Here is a 21,238-nt window from a genome sequence, read left to right on the forward strand (position 1 = left end):
CAAATGCGTGAAAAAACAGATTAGGCTCCTAATGCTTATCGTGAAGGCAATTGGTGCGAACTGACAAGTTTGTTACAATCCAAATGCAAAAATTGAAAAGCATAGAACTGTGGCATCATTTTGCAATGGATCATATTCTCCATTGCACTGTTACTTCAAATTACCACACTACGATGCCAATGTTTGCCTGCACAAAGCATGAGATAGCGCAAAGGATAATAATCTTATAATAATCTTAAATACGACAGCAATAGTTTGTAGGTTCGGGGTGGCAACCTTTTTTCAATTGTGAGTTACCACACGAAGGAAGGGCAAACGTGTGACACGTGGTTTCCAAGCAACGCACAAGGGCGTTTATTTACGTCATCACAGACCGTTGATTGATGACGCTTCGTTAAAGCTTGAGTCGGAAAAGAAAGACGCGTCACGACCAGATAGATCTATGACGAAATCCGGAACTTGACTCACTCCCGATGTTGCTCTTTGGCTCCTCCTGCTGCGTCGACTCCGGATGCTGGCTTGAATGCGGCGCATCTGCATCATCTCTCTTCTCCGCTTCTCCTTTTTGCGGTGGTAAATTACGTGTGCTGTGAATAAAGACCAGCCCACCCCCGCCACTCCAGCCAGTCCGTACATAATGTACGTGTGTAGCTTATCCGGTTCAGCTTCGATTTCTGTTGTATTGTTTGCCTCATTTGTGGACACTTCAATTTTTGTCGGGCTGTTGTCAAATTGGGTCGTCGTGTCGATGTCTTCGAAATCGGTTCCAGCTGCTGTAGATACGGGAATTCCATTGGTGTTAGTGACCCCTACATGAGTAACCAAAGTGTATTGTTGGTCTTTGGTTTCAGTGGCAACAGTTGTAACGCTTGCATTTGAAGGATAGCTGGTTGTAGCAGTGTCTTGTGTAACACCCGTTTCTTTCTGTGTTACGACAACCACGGCGCTAGTGAAGGTAAAATACGTTACATCATCGTCTGTGATTGTGCTATTTTCCACTGCTGATGTCGTGTTGTCGCCAAGACAGCCATTAATAAATCTTTCCGGAGCAACGAACAATAACAACAGCACACACCACAGACATTGGCCGCCTAAGATAAACATTCCTTCTTTGTGCAGCAATTTCCTTTAAACCTTTACCTGTTCAAACGCAACTTGCACAATGCCAGTTTAGACATGTTGTGTATGATCTGCAGCGTTTCCTGGCGAATGGACTACATCGCATAGTGGGCCGCTTTTCTGTGTTGGAATTCCTGAATTAAGTGGGCGCTGAGCTTTGCGCAATGTGAGGGTGGCGCTGTTTGTGATTTTCCGTCTATCTTTGGCCACATCGTTCCGGAATTCGTTGAGCTTATTGTTGTATTATGGCTACGTCACATACTGCCTATAGTAGTGTGGAAACGCATAACGTAACCGAACTTACCTGTCTTCAGAATGACACACGCTAAAGCTATAAACGCAACCGAAATTGGAACCAAGTCACAAAGTTTTTTAAAAACAGCCTTTATTTATGTGGAATGCAGCCCATGCCAGGTTTCATCCAGCAAAGTCGCTATGATGTTGGATTACCAAATTTAAACATCCCGCAATACGTTTCACTACGTCACAGTATTTTTTGGATATTTGCATATCGCAACCAAGCAACCGCTAATAAAAACATCTATCTTTGTTTTAGGAACCAACACCGGCCGAGCTCTTACTTATGTGGCTGAGAATGGTTTCAAGACGCCTGAAAACCGACCAGACGCAAGTGACTACGTCATCCTTATCACTGACGGCGTCAGCGATGATGACGTCACTGGGGCTGCCCAAGCCCTTGCACTCAATCAAATTACGGTAAGCCTTTGCCCGAAGATACGTTTGCTAAAAACTATGACTTCGCAATAACATTGTTGTTGCCTTTTCGTCAGGTGTACGCGATTGGCGTTGGTGAAGTCGATGACGAACAACTTCGACAACTTTCGTCTAAACCGGAAAACGTACACACAGTTGGCGAAAACTTTGAAGGTCTAAATCAAGATTTGGTACAGAGAATTACGTCGAGTATATGCGAAAGTCCGTGCCTGTAAGTTTTCGTTGTTGTAGTTTGAAATCTTTTCATTCTAGTCGCATTTCCAGTGCTGTTAACGCAGCAAAGATTAAACACTTTCAGCTGCACGACGTTCTGTTAGCCTAAGTTGCTTTACGTGGGAAAATGCACGCAGTAGAATTATACACATGTAGAAAATCTATACAAGGTTGTGATATGCATTGTCTTTTGCAGAATGCAAAACTCGTGGAGAAATCTCGCCAACTCGTATTTAAGCACAAGTGAAGGCTGATCTCGAAACTACGTCACGCGAAATGAGAGAATGTTCTCGAAATGCACCAACAGTTTTGTGCAATGCATTCAACTTCCTGTTTAACCATACGGAGATTCAACGCCCTTACTACTGTTATAATTATTATTATTATTATTTTGTTTGTTTTCTTTTGTTATATTTTATTGCTTCTCTTTTGTTATGTGCGCTCGCTGCTTGACTGTATTTCATTGTACAATTTCCCTTTGAATGTCACTCGCCATATCGCTCGTACTGCTGCTGGGCATAGATAGTTGATAATTACATTATTAGGTACTGTGTTTTCTACGCTCATGCCAAAAGAATGTGCCTGGGTATTTAACAATTGAAAGCCAAAACGTACTGTATCCCGCCCCAGCGTTTCACAAAACAAACTTTATGTGTTTTTTAAAGTTTGAAGCCTGTGGTTTTACCTACGCTAATGCAATATTTATAATTTCTCTGTACTTACCATCATTTGCTACAAAAAAATTGTCATGAAAAGTTATCGAATTCACAACTTTTTGGTAAGATTTACTAGAAATGTTATTAACGGTTACAAGTTTTATGGAATAGTTGCTACTTTATACCAAACTGTACTAGTGTCGTCTTTTAAACAATAAATTCATCAAAGTTATGTTGACTTTCTGGGATTGCCAGTGTATCAACCATTAACCTGGCCACGAATCCCTATCAGTTGGTGCAGTGAATTCAAAAGCTCTTCTGGCAAAACAACTATTTGCTTGTTCGACGTTTTGGTCGTTGTGCAATCGTCCCTCATTGGACAAGATTATGGCAAGCAGCGTCAGCAACAAGTTTTTATCATTGGTATGTGGGCATTATCGGCAATTCTGTGTCCTAGCACTATCTAGCGGTAACGCCGCACCCACAATAAGCTAGACGGAAGTAATGTAATATTGCGACACAACGTCGGCAACATCAGTCAATGTTAGTGCTGGATAGTGCAGTCAATATTTGGACCAATGGTTCCATTGGCACCAAACACCGGCAAACCAATGGGCGACCGCCGCGCTGCAATCAGCCATTTTTACATACATTGGGTTAATATCATTTTGCTTCTGGTAAACCACACGGTGAAAAATTACCAGAAGGGATATAAAGAAAAGCTCGCGGCACATCTGGAAGTTACAAACGGCACCGCGGCACCTTCGTTGGGAACCAATGATAAAGACAAATGTATGGATTTGAAAAATAAAGATTAAACGTTGAAGCACTGAAGACAGTCACACGATTTCGGCGTAAACGTTGTTCTGACCACCCCAGTTTTCGTACTCAGAATTGTAAATTACGTTATTCACAACAGATGTTTCCATGTTGTTGTACTCAGGTTCAGAACTGAAGGAAGGGGACGTCTCCTCGACCCTGCTGGCATACAGTACATTGTCGACCACAATTTTTTCAAGGGATTCGTCCATTCCAATTTGCTTGCGGTTCTTCTTGTGTCGTCTTTTATTGCAGTAGTTGCAGCAAAGGGCACAGACGAACAGAATAAACAAACCAACGCCAATGATAACAACTATTCCTGGCAACACCGCACACACCCACACATTGTTTTGAGTTATGCAATCCTCTGTAAATGTTGTTATCATGGCTGTATTTTTGCGGTGTTTCTGTTCAACCAGAGATGATTGGTTAAAGTTGAAAGTTCTAATTCCGTGCAGTTGTTTTATCACCGGTTCGAATTCCCAGTGCCGATGTCCTTCCGCTAATGATGTGGTTTCAAATCCCTTTATTAGCGGTGGCACCTGAATTTTGAACGAAAGACAGATTCAATAAACATAAGTCTAGTTGCTGCTCCTGTAAAAATATTAAAATATTTCCTTGATTTCTATGTTGTCGACTGTGACATAGGAGGTTAGAGTGACATAAATTTTGCAAAATGCCGTTTATAACGTTTTCTGTTTTTCAACTTTCGTTCTTTGTTGTACGATTTCAAACAACCTGTCTATTTCATGCTGATAAACTTAACAGAAAAAACTTTTACATTTTACTGTTCACATTTTATTATTCACAACAATATAAGCAAACCTTTTAATACCCCTTCGTCTTCGTAATACTTATGCAAGTATACACAAGCCGTTTTGAAATCTATTGTGACTGGTTGCATGAAAACCAGCTACTTGCAATGTGGGCTCCGCGCACTTTGTCTAACAATATTTCCTCTTGACGGCTTGCCAAATTCTCGCCCACATTGCTATGTATTGTTTGCACTAATTTGATGTGAGTCTAACGCCGTACAATACTAAAGCTAAACTAAATTTCGAAAATTCATTTATTTCTTCAAGTTTATCCTAATTGTACGCAAATAAAAATTTAATTCAACAAAAGCAGTCTAAAGAGAAAAACCGGATACCATGTTATTTTCACGCTTCAGTGCGGATGGTTTCCAAGAGCTCCACGCGTCATTTACAATTAGTCCACATTGATGGAACGTTCTGTGTATATTGTTTCATCCATTTGAAATACCTTTATCACTAAATTGCTGTCTCCTGTAATGATATATGATCAAGGACAACATTTTGCTTCAACTATTATGCTGTATTTGGTTTAAATAGCATTTATTCAAGAGTATTTGCCACAAGGATGAAACTCATTTTATTGCACCAAACAGCACACAGGGCATTGAGAATTACAAAAAGCCGTGATGACCGATTCAGAGTCGCACGATAACAACTAAACCATTCTTATATTGGCCGTCATTACATCAGTTTTCATGTAACTTGATAATCGGAGCACAAACCATAATTACGAAAAACTCAACTTAAAAAAATTATGAGGTTTTTCAGGCTTGGCAGCCCAGGCAAATTAAACATCATGATCGCGATACGTTAGTTGTGATCGTCAAGCAAGGACCTGCGCAGTGGGGCGATCCTGCCTATCATGCCATTGCATAAAATATTACTGCGCTAATAAAATTATGGTTCGATTGATATTTCGAGGCAATAATCGCATGCACTGAAAACAAGTTCTCATACATTTAAGAAATGAATATTTGCAAAAAATCTACAACGTTCACTCAGTCAACATCAAATGTCGATAAAACGACAACAACTGGAACACGCTTATGGTGTTAAGCTATGTAGTGGACGTTTCATTGCTTACATTCCCCATAGGGATGTTTGGCGGTCCAACAGTTGCTTTTGCCGGAATTAGAAATCGTTTTCGATAATCTTTGAATGTGAGCAGGACACAACAGGTGTTCAACAGTCCGTTAGATGAATGTACCAAGGGTGAAAGTGTCACATTGAAAACCGGGACCATTGCTACAATAATAGCGTCAGAAACCAACCCCACGATCGTGAAGACAGCTATTCTTTTAATGGTTGCTTTGTTGTGGTGCTTTATGTGGAGAAACGGGTACAGCGTGAGTCCAAGAAGTAATATTTGGGAGATTGAAAAACAAATCATGATCACACGAATAAGAAATGTTGGGTCGTTTTCATCAGGGAATTGACAGCCAAAGGCAGTTGGCGGGCGTCGGTAAAAAATAGCAATCACATCACCGACTAAAAAAGAAATCAAGGCAGAAGCCACAAAAGGAAACTGCACGAGTTTAATGAACTTCATGGTGATGGGGCCGTATCGGAATGAGGTTTTTTTGACAATTGTATTTTGCCGAAGCCATAGCAGAATTACAAATATAATTATCCTAGCACAACCCGCAACTCCCAAAGCAATAACAACAGTGTGGGACAGACCGCTTTTGACTGGTGGTGATGTAGCCCCTGACGTGAACTTGCTTTTGTCGTTGCTTCGGTTTGTAGTGATGTACAACATGTAAGTAAATGCCTTTAATAAATCCCCACTTGCTGGTACGTTAAGTTGCAATAAACAAATGGTAACATTATTATTAACACTTATCATAGAATTATACAATACCTTGTCGGTCACCTTTCTCTCCTACCCCAAAAGTGTGCATTAGATTCACACGAGTGCTTGTGCAAATCCCAATTTGCGTTTTAAATACTTTTTGATGAGTGCACAGCATGTAGCCTACTTAATAAAAACTATATAGTGACACAAATTTAAGAAAAACTGATTATTATATCCGAGATCACAAAAAACAGAAACAAAACAATCAACATCAGTGTGTGTGGTTTGATATTACTGTAACAGAAATAAAAATTTCGCCCTTTGGCATCGTTAGTTTCTGTCTCATTCAATAGAATCAAACCTGCACAGGCCGATTCCTGTAGTAACTTGATGACATTTTCTATCGTAGCTTATTGATTCGAACTAAAATGCAAGTTAGACAAATCATGTACGCAAATATGTTCAAAGACAAAGATTGTACCTTACCTAAACCATTGCCTTAGTGAGTCCACTCTTTTATTGGGATTTTGTACCAAACTCAGGTTCAACCAAACACGACAAGTACGGAATAAACAGTTAAACAACGAATACCTGGAAACAATTAATTCGTATGTTCGTTAAGATGTCGCGCATCATAAGCTTGGCTATTGCCAAGGAGAAGTGGCTCAAAAAATTGATGCCACAATTGACATTTGGAAACGCTTAGCTTGCTTACGATTTGGAAGCTTTTAGCTTAAATTCAAGTTTTTCTGTGCCATCAGATGAAATGCTGCAACCATAAGGGCCGGTCCTAGTGCGGGGCCCGATTATATATAAAAAAAACGAATGCGAGCCTGTATTTAAACCAAAAAAAAGATCTCAATTACATTTGCCATGTACTTACGATAAATTTAACGTGAAGCAGCTGCATCAGCAACTTATATCGGATAAACCCGATTCACCCGACAGGCTGAACTAAAACTTGTTTTTAACAAATTGTGTGAGGCAATTTTACATTACTCATTTTATTCCACCAAACAATACACAGAGCATTGGGAATGGCATAAGCTGTGATGTCCGCTTCAAAGTCGCACAATAACAACTAAACCATTATCATGTTTGCCGTCATTACATCAGTTTTCATGTAACTTGATATTCGGAGCACAAACCATAATTACGAAAAACTCAACATGAAAAAATTATGGTTCGAAACCATAATTACGAAAAACTCAACATGAAAAAATTAAGGTTCGATTGATATTTCAAAGCAATGCACTGAAAACAAGTTCACATACATTTAAGAAATGACTATTTGCAAAAAATCTGCATCATTTACTCAGTCAACACCAAATATCGATAAAAGCAACTGGAACACGCTTATGGTGTTAAGCTATGTAGCGGACGTTTCATTGTCATTGCTTACAATCCCCATAGGGATGTTCGGCGGTCCAACAGTTGCTTTCGCCGGAATTAGAAATCGTTTTCGATAATCTTTGAATGTGAGCAGGACACAACAGGTGTTCAACAGTCCATTAGATGAAGGTACCAAGGGTGAAAGTGTCACATTAAAAACCGGGACCATTGCTACAATAATAGCGTCAGAAACCAACCCCACGATCGTGAAGACGGCTATTCTTTTAATGCTGGCCTTTGTTGCATCTGTGTGGTGCTTTATGTGGAGAAACGGGTACAACGTGAGTCCAAGAAGTAATATTTGGGATAATGCAAACAAAATTACGATCACACGAATAAGAAATGTTGGGTCGTTTTCATCAGGGAATTGACAGCCAAAGGCAGTTGGCGGGCGTCGGTAAAAAATAGCAATCACATCACCGACTAAAAAAGAAATTAAGGCAGAAGCCACAATAAGAAACTGCACGAGTTTTATGATCTTCATGCTGATGGGGCCGTACCGGAATGAGGTTTTTTTAACAATTGTATTTTGCCGAAGCCACAGCAGATAAATAACCAAGAGTCTACTGGTTCCATAGCACACGAAGCCTACAGGAAATTGGATGATGCAAATCACTTTGGTGAGCATTTGTATATATACTGTTGGAATATGTCCTAAAACTCTAAGCAGAAGTGTTAGCGTGGCAATTGTGCAGAGACGGTTGGTCCACAACAAGTTTCGATTATTTGCTTTAGACTGGTAGACGACAGTACAGACGAACACAAAAATGCAACCAAGCATTAACGGAGGCAAGAATATCATCTCATAAATACGAAATGGAAGCACTTGAGTTGTAGTATTTGTTGTGTGACTTCCGAGCCCTTCTGCTGCTGTGGTAGTTTGCAATTTTTCCATGTTTCCTTTATTGACAGCGCATTATTTTCACCTGCGAATAAATCGTTTTTCAACAAATGTAATAAAGTTTTTAGTCCACTCTCTGATTTTTAACGTTAGGTGCAGCAGCATAACTTTTATTAATTTAAAAAAACCTACAATTGAGAAATTTTTAACAGAAAATTTTATTTGAATTATCATTTATGTTTATTTCTGCAACGTAATTTTATCTTGAAACTTCTATCTTCTATAGGCCTGTGGTAGACTTAAAAATTTTCCGATAATGGTTGCTAGCCAAAATCAAAATTATCTACCTTATCCAGGGTAGACAAAACACATTCCCAACTTCATCTGCTTTACAGTGCGGTGGCGCTGAACTAATCATTTTCGGCAACCGTTCGTCGAGTTATTTCTCTGCTCTTTGTTAGATTATAAATGTTTCAGTAAATTTTGTCCGACGTTTCAGAATTAAAACATTTAAGCGACGTTGAAACGAGATCGGGTGAAACGTGATATGAACAAGCTTTTAGAACCGCGTTTGGTTTCCAATTGCCATATGTCAAATTTAACAAAAGCGCTAGGTTGCATATGCTGCCCTAATAGTCTATAAATAATGCTATGTGTGATTTGCTCCGTAGTGACGAATGTAACGATTTCAAATCAACACTCCTGTTGATTGAAAAAACGCAAACAAATTTTTAGATATGGTTGTGTTGTTGGCTGGGTGACCACCATTTATCATGAAAATAATTACATTAAATCCCGGCCAAACTCAACTGTCTTTATGGCGACGAAAATGAAAGTTGCATGGAATGTCAAAACGAAATGTTATCCAGCATCTTGCGTAACCGGTTGCGGGAAATTGCCACTTTATTTGACGAAGTTTCTGAGGTACATTCTAGCAAAAAAAAGGATGTAGACATCATCTGCTGGCTGCTTATGAAAAACTTTACTTAATTTGTATTTGTGTTTTTATAGTGAAAGAAAGTCTGCATTCTTTCTTGGGCAACTGAACAAGACTTTTACGCAATAGCTTACTTTTGGTGCAACTCATCTATTTAACTTTAAAAAGCCGCAAAGATATAAACCGCGGAAGTAATTGATGGATGTGGCATCAAAACAGTTGTACAGAAGAGTGTTGACTTTGCAAATCGACAGATAATCCCAGAAAAACCATCCAAGGCAATTTTGGGCGGATTGCCAAAGCGTTGATGTAGAGAACGCAGTTTCCACTTGTTTATTTGATTAGTGTGGTTTGGTAAGTGTAAACGTAAACGTAAATGTAAGCTTTTCTACAACATAACAAGTAACATAACAATGCATCAATACATATAGCAATCGTCAACACTACACAAACGCACTCACCGACAGTATAGGATCCTTACAACAGATTAGAAGCATGCGCCTTATAGGTCGATATTTAAATTAGGTCGATAATTAAATTATTCAGGTGTGTTCGAAACTACACTTGGCGAATTCAAAAGATATTTAAACAATCTGTTACTTTTTCACTTGAGCGTAGTAATGTCACCGTCATATTCTGTCTCATTCAAATAGAACAGGCTAATTCCTGTAGTAATTTGATGACATTCTCTGTCGTAGCTTGTTGATTCGAACTAAAATGCAAGTTAGACAAATCATGCACGCAAATATGTTTAAACACAAAGATTGTACCCTGCCTGAACCATTGCCTTAGCGAGTCCACTCTTTTATTGGGATTTTGTACCAAACACAGTTGCTACTTTACACCAAACTGTACTAGTGTCGTCTTTTAAACAATAAATTCATCAAAGTTATGTTGACTTTCTGGGATTGCCAGTGTATCAACCATTAACCTGGCCACGAATCCCTATCAGTTGGTGCAGTGAATTCAAAAGCTCTTTTGGCAAAACAACTATTTGCTTGTTCGACGTTTTGGTCGTTGTGCAATCGTCCCTCATTGGACAAGATTATGGCAAGCAGCGTCAGCAACAAGTTTTTATCATTGGTATGTGGGCATTATCCGCAATTCTGTGTCCTAGCACTATCTAGCGGTAACGCCGCACCCACAATAAGCTAGACGGAAGTAATGTAATATTGCGACACAACGTCGGCAACATCAGTCAATGTTAGTGCTGGATAGTGCAGTGAATATTTGGACCAATGGTTCCATTGGCACCAAACACCGGCAAACCAATGGGCGACCGCCGCGCTACAATCAGCCATTTTTACATACATTGGGTTAATATCATTTCACTTCTGGTAAACCACACGGTGAAAAATTACCAGAAGGGATATAAAGAAAAGCTCGCGGTACATCTGGAAGTTACAAACGGCACCGCGGCACCTTCGTTGGGAACCAATGATAAAGACAAATGTATGGATTAGAAAAATAAAGATTAAACGTTGAAGCACTGAAGACAGTCACACGATTTCGGCGTAAACGTTGTTCTGACCACCCCAGTTTTCGTACTCAGAATTGTAAATTACGTTATTCACAACAGATGTTTCCATGTTGTTGTACTCAGGTTCAGAACTGAAGGAAGGGGACGTCTCCTCGACCCTGCTGGCATACAGTACATTGTCGACCACAATTTTTTCAAGGGATTCGTCCATTCCAGTTTGCTTGCGGTTCTTCTTGTGTCGTGGTTTAATGCAGTAGTTGCAGCAAAGGACACAGACGAACAGAATCAACAAACCAACGCCAATGATAACAACTATTCCTGGCAACACCGCACACACCCACACATTGTTTTGAGTTATGCAATCCTCTGTAAATGTTGTTATCATGGCTGTATTTTTGCGGTGTTTCTGTTCAACCAGAGATGATTGGTTAAAGTTGAAAGTTCTAATTCCGTGCAGTTGTTTTATCACTGGTTCGAATTCCCAGTGCCGATGTCCTTCCGCTAATGATGAGGTTTCAAATCCCTTTATTAGCGGTGGCACCTGAATTTTGAACGAAAGACAGTTCAAGATTTAATAAACATAAGTCTAGTTGCTGCTCCTGTAAAAATATTAAAATATTTCCTTGATTTCTATGTTGTCGACTGTGACATAGGAGGTTAGAGTGACATAAATTTTGCAAAATGCCGTTCATAACGTTTTCTGTTTTTCAACTTTCGTTCTTTGTTGTACGATTTCAAACAACCTACATTTTACTGTTCACATTTTATTATTCACAACAATATAAGCAAACGTTTTAATACCCCTTCGTCTTCGTAATACTTATGCAAGTATACACAAGCCGTTTTGAAATCTATTGTGACTGGTTGCATTAAAACCAGCTACTTGCAATGTGGGCTCCGCGCACTTTGTCTAACAATATTTCCTCTTGACGGCTTGCCAAATTCTCGCCCACATTGCTATGTATTGTTTGCACTAATTTGATGTGAGTCTAACGCCGTACAATACTAAAGCTAAACTAAATTTCGAAAATTCATTTATTTCTTCAAGTTTATCCTAATTGTACGCAAATAAAATTTAATTCAACAAAAGCAGTCCAAAGAGAAAAACCGGATACCATGTTATTTTCACGCTTCAGCGCGGATGGTTTCCAAGAGCTCCACGCGTCATTTACAATTAGTCCACATTGATGGAACGTTCTGTGTATATTGTTTCATCCATTTGCAATACCTTTATCACTAAATTGCTGTCTCCTGTAATGATATATGATCAAGGACAACATTTTGCTTCAACTATTATGCTGTATTTGGTTTAAATAGCATTTATTCAAGAGTATTTGTCACAAGGATGAAACTCATTTTATTGTACCAAACAGCACACAGGGCATTGAGAATTACAAAAAGCCGTGATGACCGATTCAGAGTCGCACGATAACAACTAAACCATTCTTATATTGGCCGTCATTACATCAGTTTTCATGTAACTTGATAATCGGAGCACAAACCATAATTACGAAAAACTCAACTGAAAAAAATTATGAGGTTTTTCAGGCTTGGCAGCCCAGGCAAATTAAACATCATGATCGCGATACGTTAGTTGTGATCGTCAAGCAAGGACCTGCGCAGTGGGGCGATCCTGCCTATCATGCCATTGCATGAAATATTACTGCGTTAATAAAATTATGGTTCGATTGATATTTCGAGGCAATAATCGCATGCACTGAAAACAAGTTCTCATACATTTAAGAAATGAATATTTGCAAAAAATCTACATCGTTCACTCAGTCAACATCAAATGTCGATAAAACGACAACAACTGGAACACGCTTATGGTGTTAAGCTATGTAGCTGACGTTTTATTATCATTGCTTACATTCCCCATAGGGATGTTTGGCGGTCCAACAGTTGCTTTTGCCGGAATTAGAAATCGTTTTCGATAATCTTTGAATGTGAGCAGGACACAACAGGTGTTCAACAGTCCATTAGATGAATGTACCAAGGGTGAAAGTGTCACATTGAAAACCGGGACCATTGCTACAATAATAGCGTCAGAAACCAACCCCACGATCGTGAAGACAGCTATTCTTTTGATGGTGGCTTTTGTTGCATCTGTGTAATGCTTTATGTAGAGAAACGGATGCAGCGTGAGACCAAGAAGTAATATTTGGGATGATGCAAACAAAATTACGATCACACGAATCACAATCCTTGCATCGTTTTCCTTGGAGAATTGACAGCCTACGACAGTCGGTCCTCGTCCGTAGAAGATAGAAACCACAATACCAAGTAAGAAAGAAATTAAGGCAGAAGCCACAATAAGAAACTGCACGAGTTTTATGAACTTCATGGTGATGGGGCCGTAATGGAATGAGGTTTTTTTGACAATTGTATTTTGCCGAAGCCACAGCAGATAAATAACCAAGAGTCTACTGGTCCCAAAACACATGAAGCCTACAGGAAATTGGATGATGCAAATCACTTTGTTGACTATTTGTAAATAGACTTCTGGGATATGGCCTAAAACTCTAAGCAGAAGTGTAAGTGTGGCAAGTGTACAGAGACGGTTGGTCCACAACAAGTTGCGATTGTTTGCTTTAGACTGGTAGACGACAGTACAGACGAACACAAAAATGCAACCAAGCGTTAACGGAGGCCAGTATATCATCTCATAGATACGAAATGGAAACACTTGAGTTGTGGTATTTGTTGTGTGACTTCCGAGCCCTTCTGCTGCTGTGGTAGTTTGCAATTTTTCCATGTTTTCCTAATTGACAGTGCAATTTTTTCACCTGCGAATAAAACGTATCAATTTAAAAAAAAAAAATAAGGCATTTAACAAAAATTTTTATTTGACTTATCATTCATGTTTATTTCTGCAACTTAGGTTTACCTTGAAAATCTAAACTCTTTTAAATGTTGTTCTGACGAACCCGAAGGCAAACGATCAAAAGTCTAATTCAGAAATCGATAACGCTGCGGTGAAAAATATGATTTCTTCTAGCTTTCAAAATTTTCGATAATGGTTGCTAGCCAAAATCAAAATTATCTACCTTATCTGAGGCAGACAAATCACATACAGTTCCCAACTCCAGCTGCTTTACCGTATGGTGCCGCAGAACTAATTACTTTCGGCAGCATCAACCGTTCGTTGTGTTATTTCTCAATGTCGGGTTATAAATGTTTTAGTAAATTTTGTCCGACGTTTCAGAATTAAACATTTAAGCGACGTTGAAACGAGATCGGATGAAACTTGATATGAACAAGCTTTTAGAACCGCGTTTGGTTTCCAATTGCCATATGTCAAATTTAACAAAAGCGCTAGGTTGCATATGCTGCCCTAATAGTCTATAAATAATGCTATGTGTAATTAGCTCCGTAGTGACGAATGTAACGATTTCAAATCAACACTCCTGTTGATTGAAAAAACGCAAACAAATTTTTAGATATGGTTGTGTTGTTGGCTGGGTGACCACCATTTATAATGAAAATAATTACATTAAATCCCGGCCAAACTCAACTGTCTTTATGGCGACGAAAATGAAAGTTGCATGGAATGTCAAAACGAAATGTTATCCAGCATCTTGCGTAACCGTTTGCGGGAAATTGCCACTTTATTCTACGAAGTTTCTGAGGTCCATTCTAGCAAAAAAGGATGTAGACATCATCTGCTGGCTGCTTAACTTTACTTAATTTGTGTTTGTGTTTTTATAGTGAAAGAAAGTCTGCATTCTTTCTTGGGTAACTGAACAAGACTTTTACGCAATCGCTTACTTTTGGTGCAACTCATCTATTTAACTGAAAAAAGCCGCAAAGATATAACTGCGGAAGTAATTGATGGATGTGGCATCAAAACAGTTGTACAGAAGAGTGTCGACTTTGCAAATCGACAGTTTGTCCCAGAAATACCGTCAAAGGCAATTTTGGGAGCATTGCTAAAGCGTTGATGTAGAGAACGCACTTTCCACTTGTTTATTTGATTGGTGTGGTTTTGGTAAGTGTAAACGTAAATGTAAGCTTTTCTACAACATAACAAGTAACATAACAATGCATCAATATATATAGCAATCGTCAACACTACACAAACGCACTCACCGACAGTATAGGATCCCTATAACAGATTAGAAGCATGCGCCTTATGGGTCGATAATTAAATTATTCGGTTGTGTTCGAAACTGCACTTGGCGGATTCAAAAGATATTTAAACAACCGGTTACTTTTTTACTTGAGCGTAGTAATGTCACCGTCACACGCCTTTTCGTTTAGGAGATCAGAATTCACAACACCCGCACTTTGGTACGCCACGTTGTCCGTCAATGCGAACGTTTGCTCTTCAGAATGTTCTGTTCTCTGCCTTTCGCGTTTCGTGCCAAAGGAACTCATAAGGATTACAATTATAAGTATCCCTGCACCACCCGCAACTCCCAAAGCAATAACAGCTGTGTGGGACAGACCGCTTTTGACTGGTGAGGGTGTGGCCCCTGGCATGCTGTTGTTTTTGTCGTTTAAAGTTGCTTCGGTTTTTAGTGATGTACAACCTGTAAATAAATGTCTTTAATTAATCTCCACTTGCTGGAATGACATACTTTAAGTTGCAATAAACATACAGTAACATTATTATTAACACTTATCATTGAATTATACAACACGTTGTCGGTCACATTTCTCTCCTACCCCGAAAGTGTGCATTAGATTCATACGAGTTCTTGTGTAAATCCCAATTTGCATTTTAAATACTTTTTGATGAGTGCACAGCATGTAGCCTACCTAATAAAAACTATATAGTGACACAATTACAAGAAAAACTGATTAATATATCCGAGATCACAAAAAACAGAAACAAAACAATCAACATCAGTGTGTGTGGTTTTATATTACTGTGACAGTAATTTAAATTTCACCCTTTGGCATCGTCAGTTTCTGTCTCATTCAATAGAATCAAACCTGCACAGGCTAATTCCTGTAGTAATTTGATGACATTTTCTGTCGTAGCTTGTTGATTCGAACTAAAATGCAAGTTAGACAAATCATGTACGCAAATATGTTCAAAGACAACGATTGTACCTTACCTAAACCATTGCCTTAGTGAGCCCACTCGTTTATTGGGATTTTGTACCAAACTCAGGTTCAACCAAACACGACAAGCACGGAATAAACAGTTAAACAACGAATACCTGGAAACAATTAATTCGTACGTTCGTTGAGATGTCGCACATCATAAGCTTGGCTATTGCCAAGGAGAAGTGACCCAAAAAATTGATGCCACAATTGACATTTGGAAACGCTTAGTTCGCTTACGATTTGGAAGCTTTTAGCTTAAATTCAAGTTTTTCTGTGCCATCAGATGAAATGCTGCTACCATAAGAGCCGGTCCTAGTGCGGGGCCCGATTATATATAAAAAAACGAATGCGAGCCTGTATTTAAACCAAAAAAAAGATCTCAATTACATTTGCCATGTACTTACGATAAATTTAACGTGAAGCAGCTGCATCAGCAACTTATATCGGATAAACCTGATTCACCCGACAGGCTGATCTAAAACTTGTTTTTAACAAATTGTGTGAGGCAATTTTACATTACTCATTTTATTCCACCAAACAATACACAGAGCATTGGGAATGGCATAAGCTGTGATGTACGCTTCAAAGTCGCACAATAACAACTAAACCATTATCATGTTTGCCGTCATTACATCAGTTTTCATGTAACTTGATATTCGGAGCACAAACCATAATTACGAAAAACTCAACATGAAAAAATTATGGTTCGAAACCATAATTACGAAAAACTCAACATGAAAAAATTAAGGTTCGATTGATATTTCAAAGCAATGCACTGAAAACAAGTTCACATACATTTAAGAAATGACTATTTGCAAAAAATCTGCATCATTTACTCAGTCAACACCAAATATCGATAAAAGCAACTGGAACACGCTTATGGTGTTAAGCTATGTAGTGGACGTTTCATTGCTTACAATCCCCATAGGGATGTTCGGCGGTCCAACAGTTGCTTTCGCCGGAATTAGGAATCGTTTTCGATAATCTTTGAATGTGAGCAGGACACAACAGATGTTCAACAGTCCATTAGATGAATGTACCAAGGGTGAAAGTGTCACATTGAAAACCGGGACCATTGCTACAATGATAGCGTCAGAAACCAACCCCACGATCGTGAAGACAGCTATTCTTTTGATGGTGGCTTTTGTTGCATCTGTGTAATGCTTTATGTGGAGAAACGGATGCAGCGTGAGACCAAGAAGTAATATTTGGGCGATTGCAAACAAAATTACAATCACACGAATCACAATCCTTGCATCGTTTTCCTTGGAGAATTGACAGCCTGCGACAGTCGGTCCTCGTCCGTAGAAGATAGAAACCACAATACCAAGTAAGAAAGAAATTAAGGCAGAAGCCACAATAAGAAACTGCACGAGCTTTATGATCTTCATGCTGATGGGACCGTATCGGAATGAGGTTTTTTTAACAATTGTATTTTGCCGAAGCCACAGCAGATAAATAACAAAGAGTCTACTGAACCCAAAACACAGGAAGCCTACAGGAAATTGGATGATGCAAATCACTTTGTTGACTATTTGTAAATAGACTTCTGGGATATGGCCTAAAACTCTAAGCAGAAGTGTAAGCGTGGCAAGTGTGCAGAGACGGTTGGTCCACAACAAGTTGCAATTATTTGCTTTAGACTGGTAGACGACAGTACAGACGAACACAAAAATGCAACCAAGCGTTAACGGAGGCCAGTATATCATCTCATAGATACGAAATGGAAACACTTGAGTTGTAGTATTTGTTGTGTGACTTCCGAGCCCTTCTGCTGCTGTGGTAGTTTGCAATTTTTCCATGTTTTCCTAATTGACAGTGCAATTTTTTCACCTGCGAATAAAACGTATTAATTTAAAAAAAAAAAAATTATGCATTTAACAAAATTTTTTATTTGACTTATCATTCATGTTTATTTCTGCAACTTAGGTTTACCTTGAAAATCTAAACTCTTTTAAATGTTGTTCTGACGAACCCGAAGGCAAACGATCAAAAGTCTAATTCAGAAATCGATAACGCTGCGGTGAAAAATATGATTTCTTCTAGCTTTCAAAATTTTCGATAATGGTTGCTAGCCAAAATCAAAATTATCTACCTTATCTGAGGCAGACAAATCACATACAGTTCCCAACTCCAGCTGCTTTACCGTATGGTGCCGCAGAACTAATTGCTTTTGGCAGCATCAACCGTTCGTTGAGTTATTTCTCAATGTTGGGTTATAAATGTTTTAGTAAATTTTGTCCGACGTTTCAGAATTAAACATTTAAGCGACGTTGAAACGAGATCGGATGAAACTTGATATGAACAAGCTTTTAGAACCGCGTTTGGTTTCCAATTGCCATATGTTAAATTTTACAAAAGCTAGGTTGTAGCATGTGTTCTCCTCATAGTCTACAAACAATGCTATGTGTGATTTGCTCCGTAGTGACGAATGCAACGATTATAAATCAACACTCCTGTTGATTGAACAAATGCCAACAAATTTTTAGATATGGTTTTGATATTGGCTGGGTGACCACCATTTATAATGAAAATAATTACATTAAATCCCGGCCAAACTCAACTGTCTTTATGACGACAAAAATGAAAGTTCCATGGAATGTCAAAATGAAATGTTCTCGAGCATCTTGCGTAACCGTTTGCGGGAAATTGCCATGGTATTTGACGAAGTTTCTGAGGCCCAGTCACACTTGCTCAAAAGGATACAGGCCCAAATCACGTTATCGGTGCTTATGAAAAACTTTGCTTAATTGTGTTTGTGTATTTTCGGAGAATTGCTGAGTTTTGGGGCCACTGAGCAAAGCTTTTCACGCAATCGTTTACTTTTGGTGTAACTCATCTATTTTACTTAGTAATGAAAAGCTCTTCTGGCAAAACGAAAAACTTGTTTTCTCGGCAAGAAAGGAAAAGAACGCGCGTGACTATTTATCACCGTGTTGGCGTTTAACTTCGATTATCCTGATGAAGGTCCGTTGAATAACGACCGAAACGTCGTACAAACAGGTTTTTCATTTTGCCAGAAGAGCTTTTCATTACTAAGTAGTATGCCTCGCAGCATCAGCAACAAATCATCTATTTTACCATGAAATGCCGCTAAAATGTAAACTGCAAAAATAAATTGGTGCCTGTGGCATCAAAACAATTGTACAGAAGAGTGCTGACTTTGCATATCGACAGGACAGTCCTTAGGCAATTTTGGGCGCATTACAAAAGCGTTTATATATTCATACGCACTTTCCACCGTTTAATTTGATTGATGTGGTTTGGTAATGGTAAAAGTAAGGTTTCCTGCAACATAACAAGTAACTTAATAATGCATCAATACACATAACAATCTTCAACACAAAACAAATGCCACTTACAGATAGTAGTATAGGGCCTTATATCAGATTAGAAACGCACCTTCCAAAGGTCGGTATTTAAATTATTCGGTTGTGTTCGGCATTATACAATTGCCGATTTAAAAAGTCGCCAGAGTGCAGACGGAATATCATCATAACAAATTTAAACAACCAGTTACTTTTTTACTTGAGCGTATATGGCAGTGACGTCACCGCCACACGCCTCTTCGTTTAACAGGTGATCGGGATTCACAACACCAGCACTTTGGTACGCCACGTTGTCCGTCAAGCCGAGCGTTTGCTCTTCGGAATGTTCTGTTCTCTTCTTTTCGCGTTTTATGCAGAAGAAACCGATAAGAATTACAATTATTAGTATCCCAGCACCACCCGCAACTCCCAAAGCAATAACAACAGTGTGGGACAGACCGCTTTTGACTGGTTGTGATGTAGCCTCTGACATGCTGTTGTTTTTGTCGTTTGAAGTTGCTTCGGTTGGTAGTGATGTACAACCTGTAAACTAATGCCTTTACTTAATCTTCACTTGCTGGTACACAATACTTTAAGTTACAATAAACATACAGTAATAATGTATTAAAATCCCAAAACAGCGATCTGTAGACAGCTCAGATCGATTTATTGAGAGAAAAATATATTTCGCCTAAAACGGCATCATCAGTTTCTCCATTTACCAAAACTTATTCAAATAGAAAATCGATCTGAGCTGTCTACAGATCGCTGTTTTGGGATTTTAATACATTATTATTGATACGGTGTGCGATCGACAGCCTGCCAGGGGCCTTTGGTTTTTTGATCCAGTTTTGATTTACTAATCACATTGGAAACATACAGTAACATACTAATTAGCCCAAAAGTAGCAGCACCATGGCCATTTTAGTGTTCGAGAACAACCCTGGGAAAATGGTTTTTAAACATTTACCTGAACAAAACAGTGTGAGACCAGATTTTTCAGTTGAATCCATAATCTTTAGTTGGCCTGTCGTTACAGAGGGTTGATGTGTGGTTGATGCGGTTGGCTGTTGTGGTATTGTGGGCAATTGTGTGGTGGGTTTTTGTGTTGTGGGTCGTTGTGTTGTGGGTGGTCGTGTTGGTTTGTTACCGCAAGCATTAGAACCTGGGATAAGGAAATAAAAAGAAAGAAAATGTTAAAAAAAAACAATCATCGTATTCTGTATTACCGGTCGAATAAAATTAATCGTATACCAGTGTTTTTCACTGCAGACTCACAAATTAAAGCTTGCTTAACGATAGAGTTAAACTGAATGTAACCATTTAAAGATTTCTATAGTTTCTGAGGCACTTTTTGTGACAAACTGATTGCAGAAATTGAATTACGACAGGCACTGAATAGATCTAAAAGTTACAAAAGCCAGAGACTGGCGGCACTCCAGACATTTAAAAAACGTTTTATTTAAACTTACGCAAGTGACAAATTGTCTGAAGTTTTAAAAATCAAATAGATCACAGTGAAAATAACATTCATATTACCTTCTCGGCATTACTTGTAAGAATTCAAGAACACCTACCTTTGTTCATTAGCAAAATTGTCAAAAGAAGCATGAAAGTTCCTTTGCGTAGAAGGTCGGTTGCAACAAACTGGTTCATTTTCTGCCTTCTCCTTTAACACCTGCTGTCTTCGAGTCACACTAAAGGCTTGTGTCTACTTTATCTCAACACGAGATTTCCGGTATAATATGTTTGTTGTATTACGCCCACGCCATATTGCCGAGGCCGACGATATAGGCTGGTTTACGCGTGAGTGCCAGACTTACAGGAAAAACCTCTAATATCGAAGTAGAATTTTGTTTGGCTCAATGTAGTAACATTTCAAATTAACATTTCTAGAGCTCCAAAAGGGGTTAAAGACGATCACACCAGTGTAAGATCTTTATTAAAGAATTAGTTTCATTTGTTGGTCTCTTCAGTTTCTGTCTGAAAAACAGAATAGCAAATAAAAATTCTATTCATTTCAAATTAAATAAGTCTTTGTAAACTACGTGTCGCTTAGCTCTGGTACGTCAG

The 21,238-nt window shown here is 38.8% G+C and overlaps 2 protein-coding genes across 2 annotated transcripts in view; one reads left to right on the top strand and one right to left on the bottom strand.

Moving 5' to 3' along the window:
* LOC145904046 (complement receptor type 1-like) overlaps positions 1-2,949 on the top strand; it is a 34,816-nt gene extending 31,867 nt beyond the window's left edge. The window contains exons 61-63 of the mRNA XM_082992268.1: positions 1,676-1,836; positions 1,911-2,065; positions 2,264-2,949. Of these exons, the coding sequence (XP_082848394.1) occupies positions 1,676-1,836; positions 1,911-2,065; positions 2,264-2,321 (374 nt within the window). The 3' untranslated portion in view covers positions 2,322-2,949. The remainder of the gene's footprint in view (positions 1-1,675; positions 1,837-1,910; positions 2,066-2,263) is intronic.
* A 16,167-nt stretch (positions 2,950-19,116) lies between these two features.
* LOC145903720 (uncharacterized) lies at positions 19,117-20,868 on the bottom strand. The gene is made up of 3 exons (XM_082991848.1): positions 20,743-20,868; positions 20,136-20,330; positions 19,117-19,708 (listed from the first exon to the last, which is right to left on the bottom strand). The coding sequence occupies exons 1-3, from the start codon at positions 20,819-20,821 to the stop codon at positions 19,374-19,376; spliced, it is 609 nt and encodes a 202-aa protein (XP_082847974.1). The 5' UTR covers positions 20,822-20,868; the 3' UTR covers positions 19,117-19,373.
* Positions 20,869-21,238: the final 370 nt, after the last annotated feature.

Source organism: Ascidia mentula, chromosome 5, assembly GCF_947561715.1.
Source record: "Ascidia mentula chromosome 5, kaAscMent1.1, whole genome shotgun sequence".
Classification (NCBI taxonomy): domain Eukaryota; kingdom Metazoa; phylum Chordata; class Ascidiacea; order Phlebobranchia; family Ascidiidae; genus Ascidia; species Ascidia mentula.

Bases quoted from the DNA above. Each gene is read 5' to 3' on its own strand.
- LOC145903720 (XM_082991848.1), bottom strand. From the start codon at position 20,821: ATGAACCAGTTTGTTGCAACCGACCTTCTACGCAAAGGAACTTTCATG. The intron at 20,331-20,742 runs GTAGGTGTTCTT...TCCTTATCCCAG, and splicing joins AATTTTGCTAATGAACAAAG to GTTCTAATGCTTGCGGTAAC. The intron at 19,709-20,135 runs GTAAATGTTTAA...ATTAGTTTACAG, and splicing joins TCTCACACTGTTTTGTTCAG to GTTGTACATCACTACCAACC.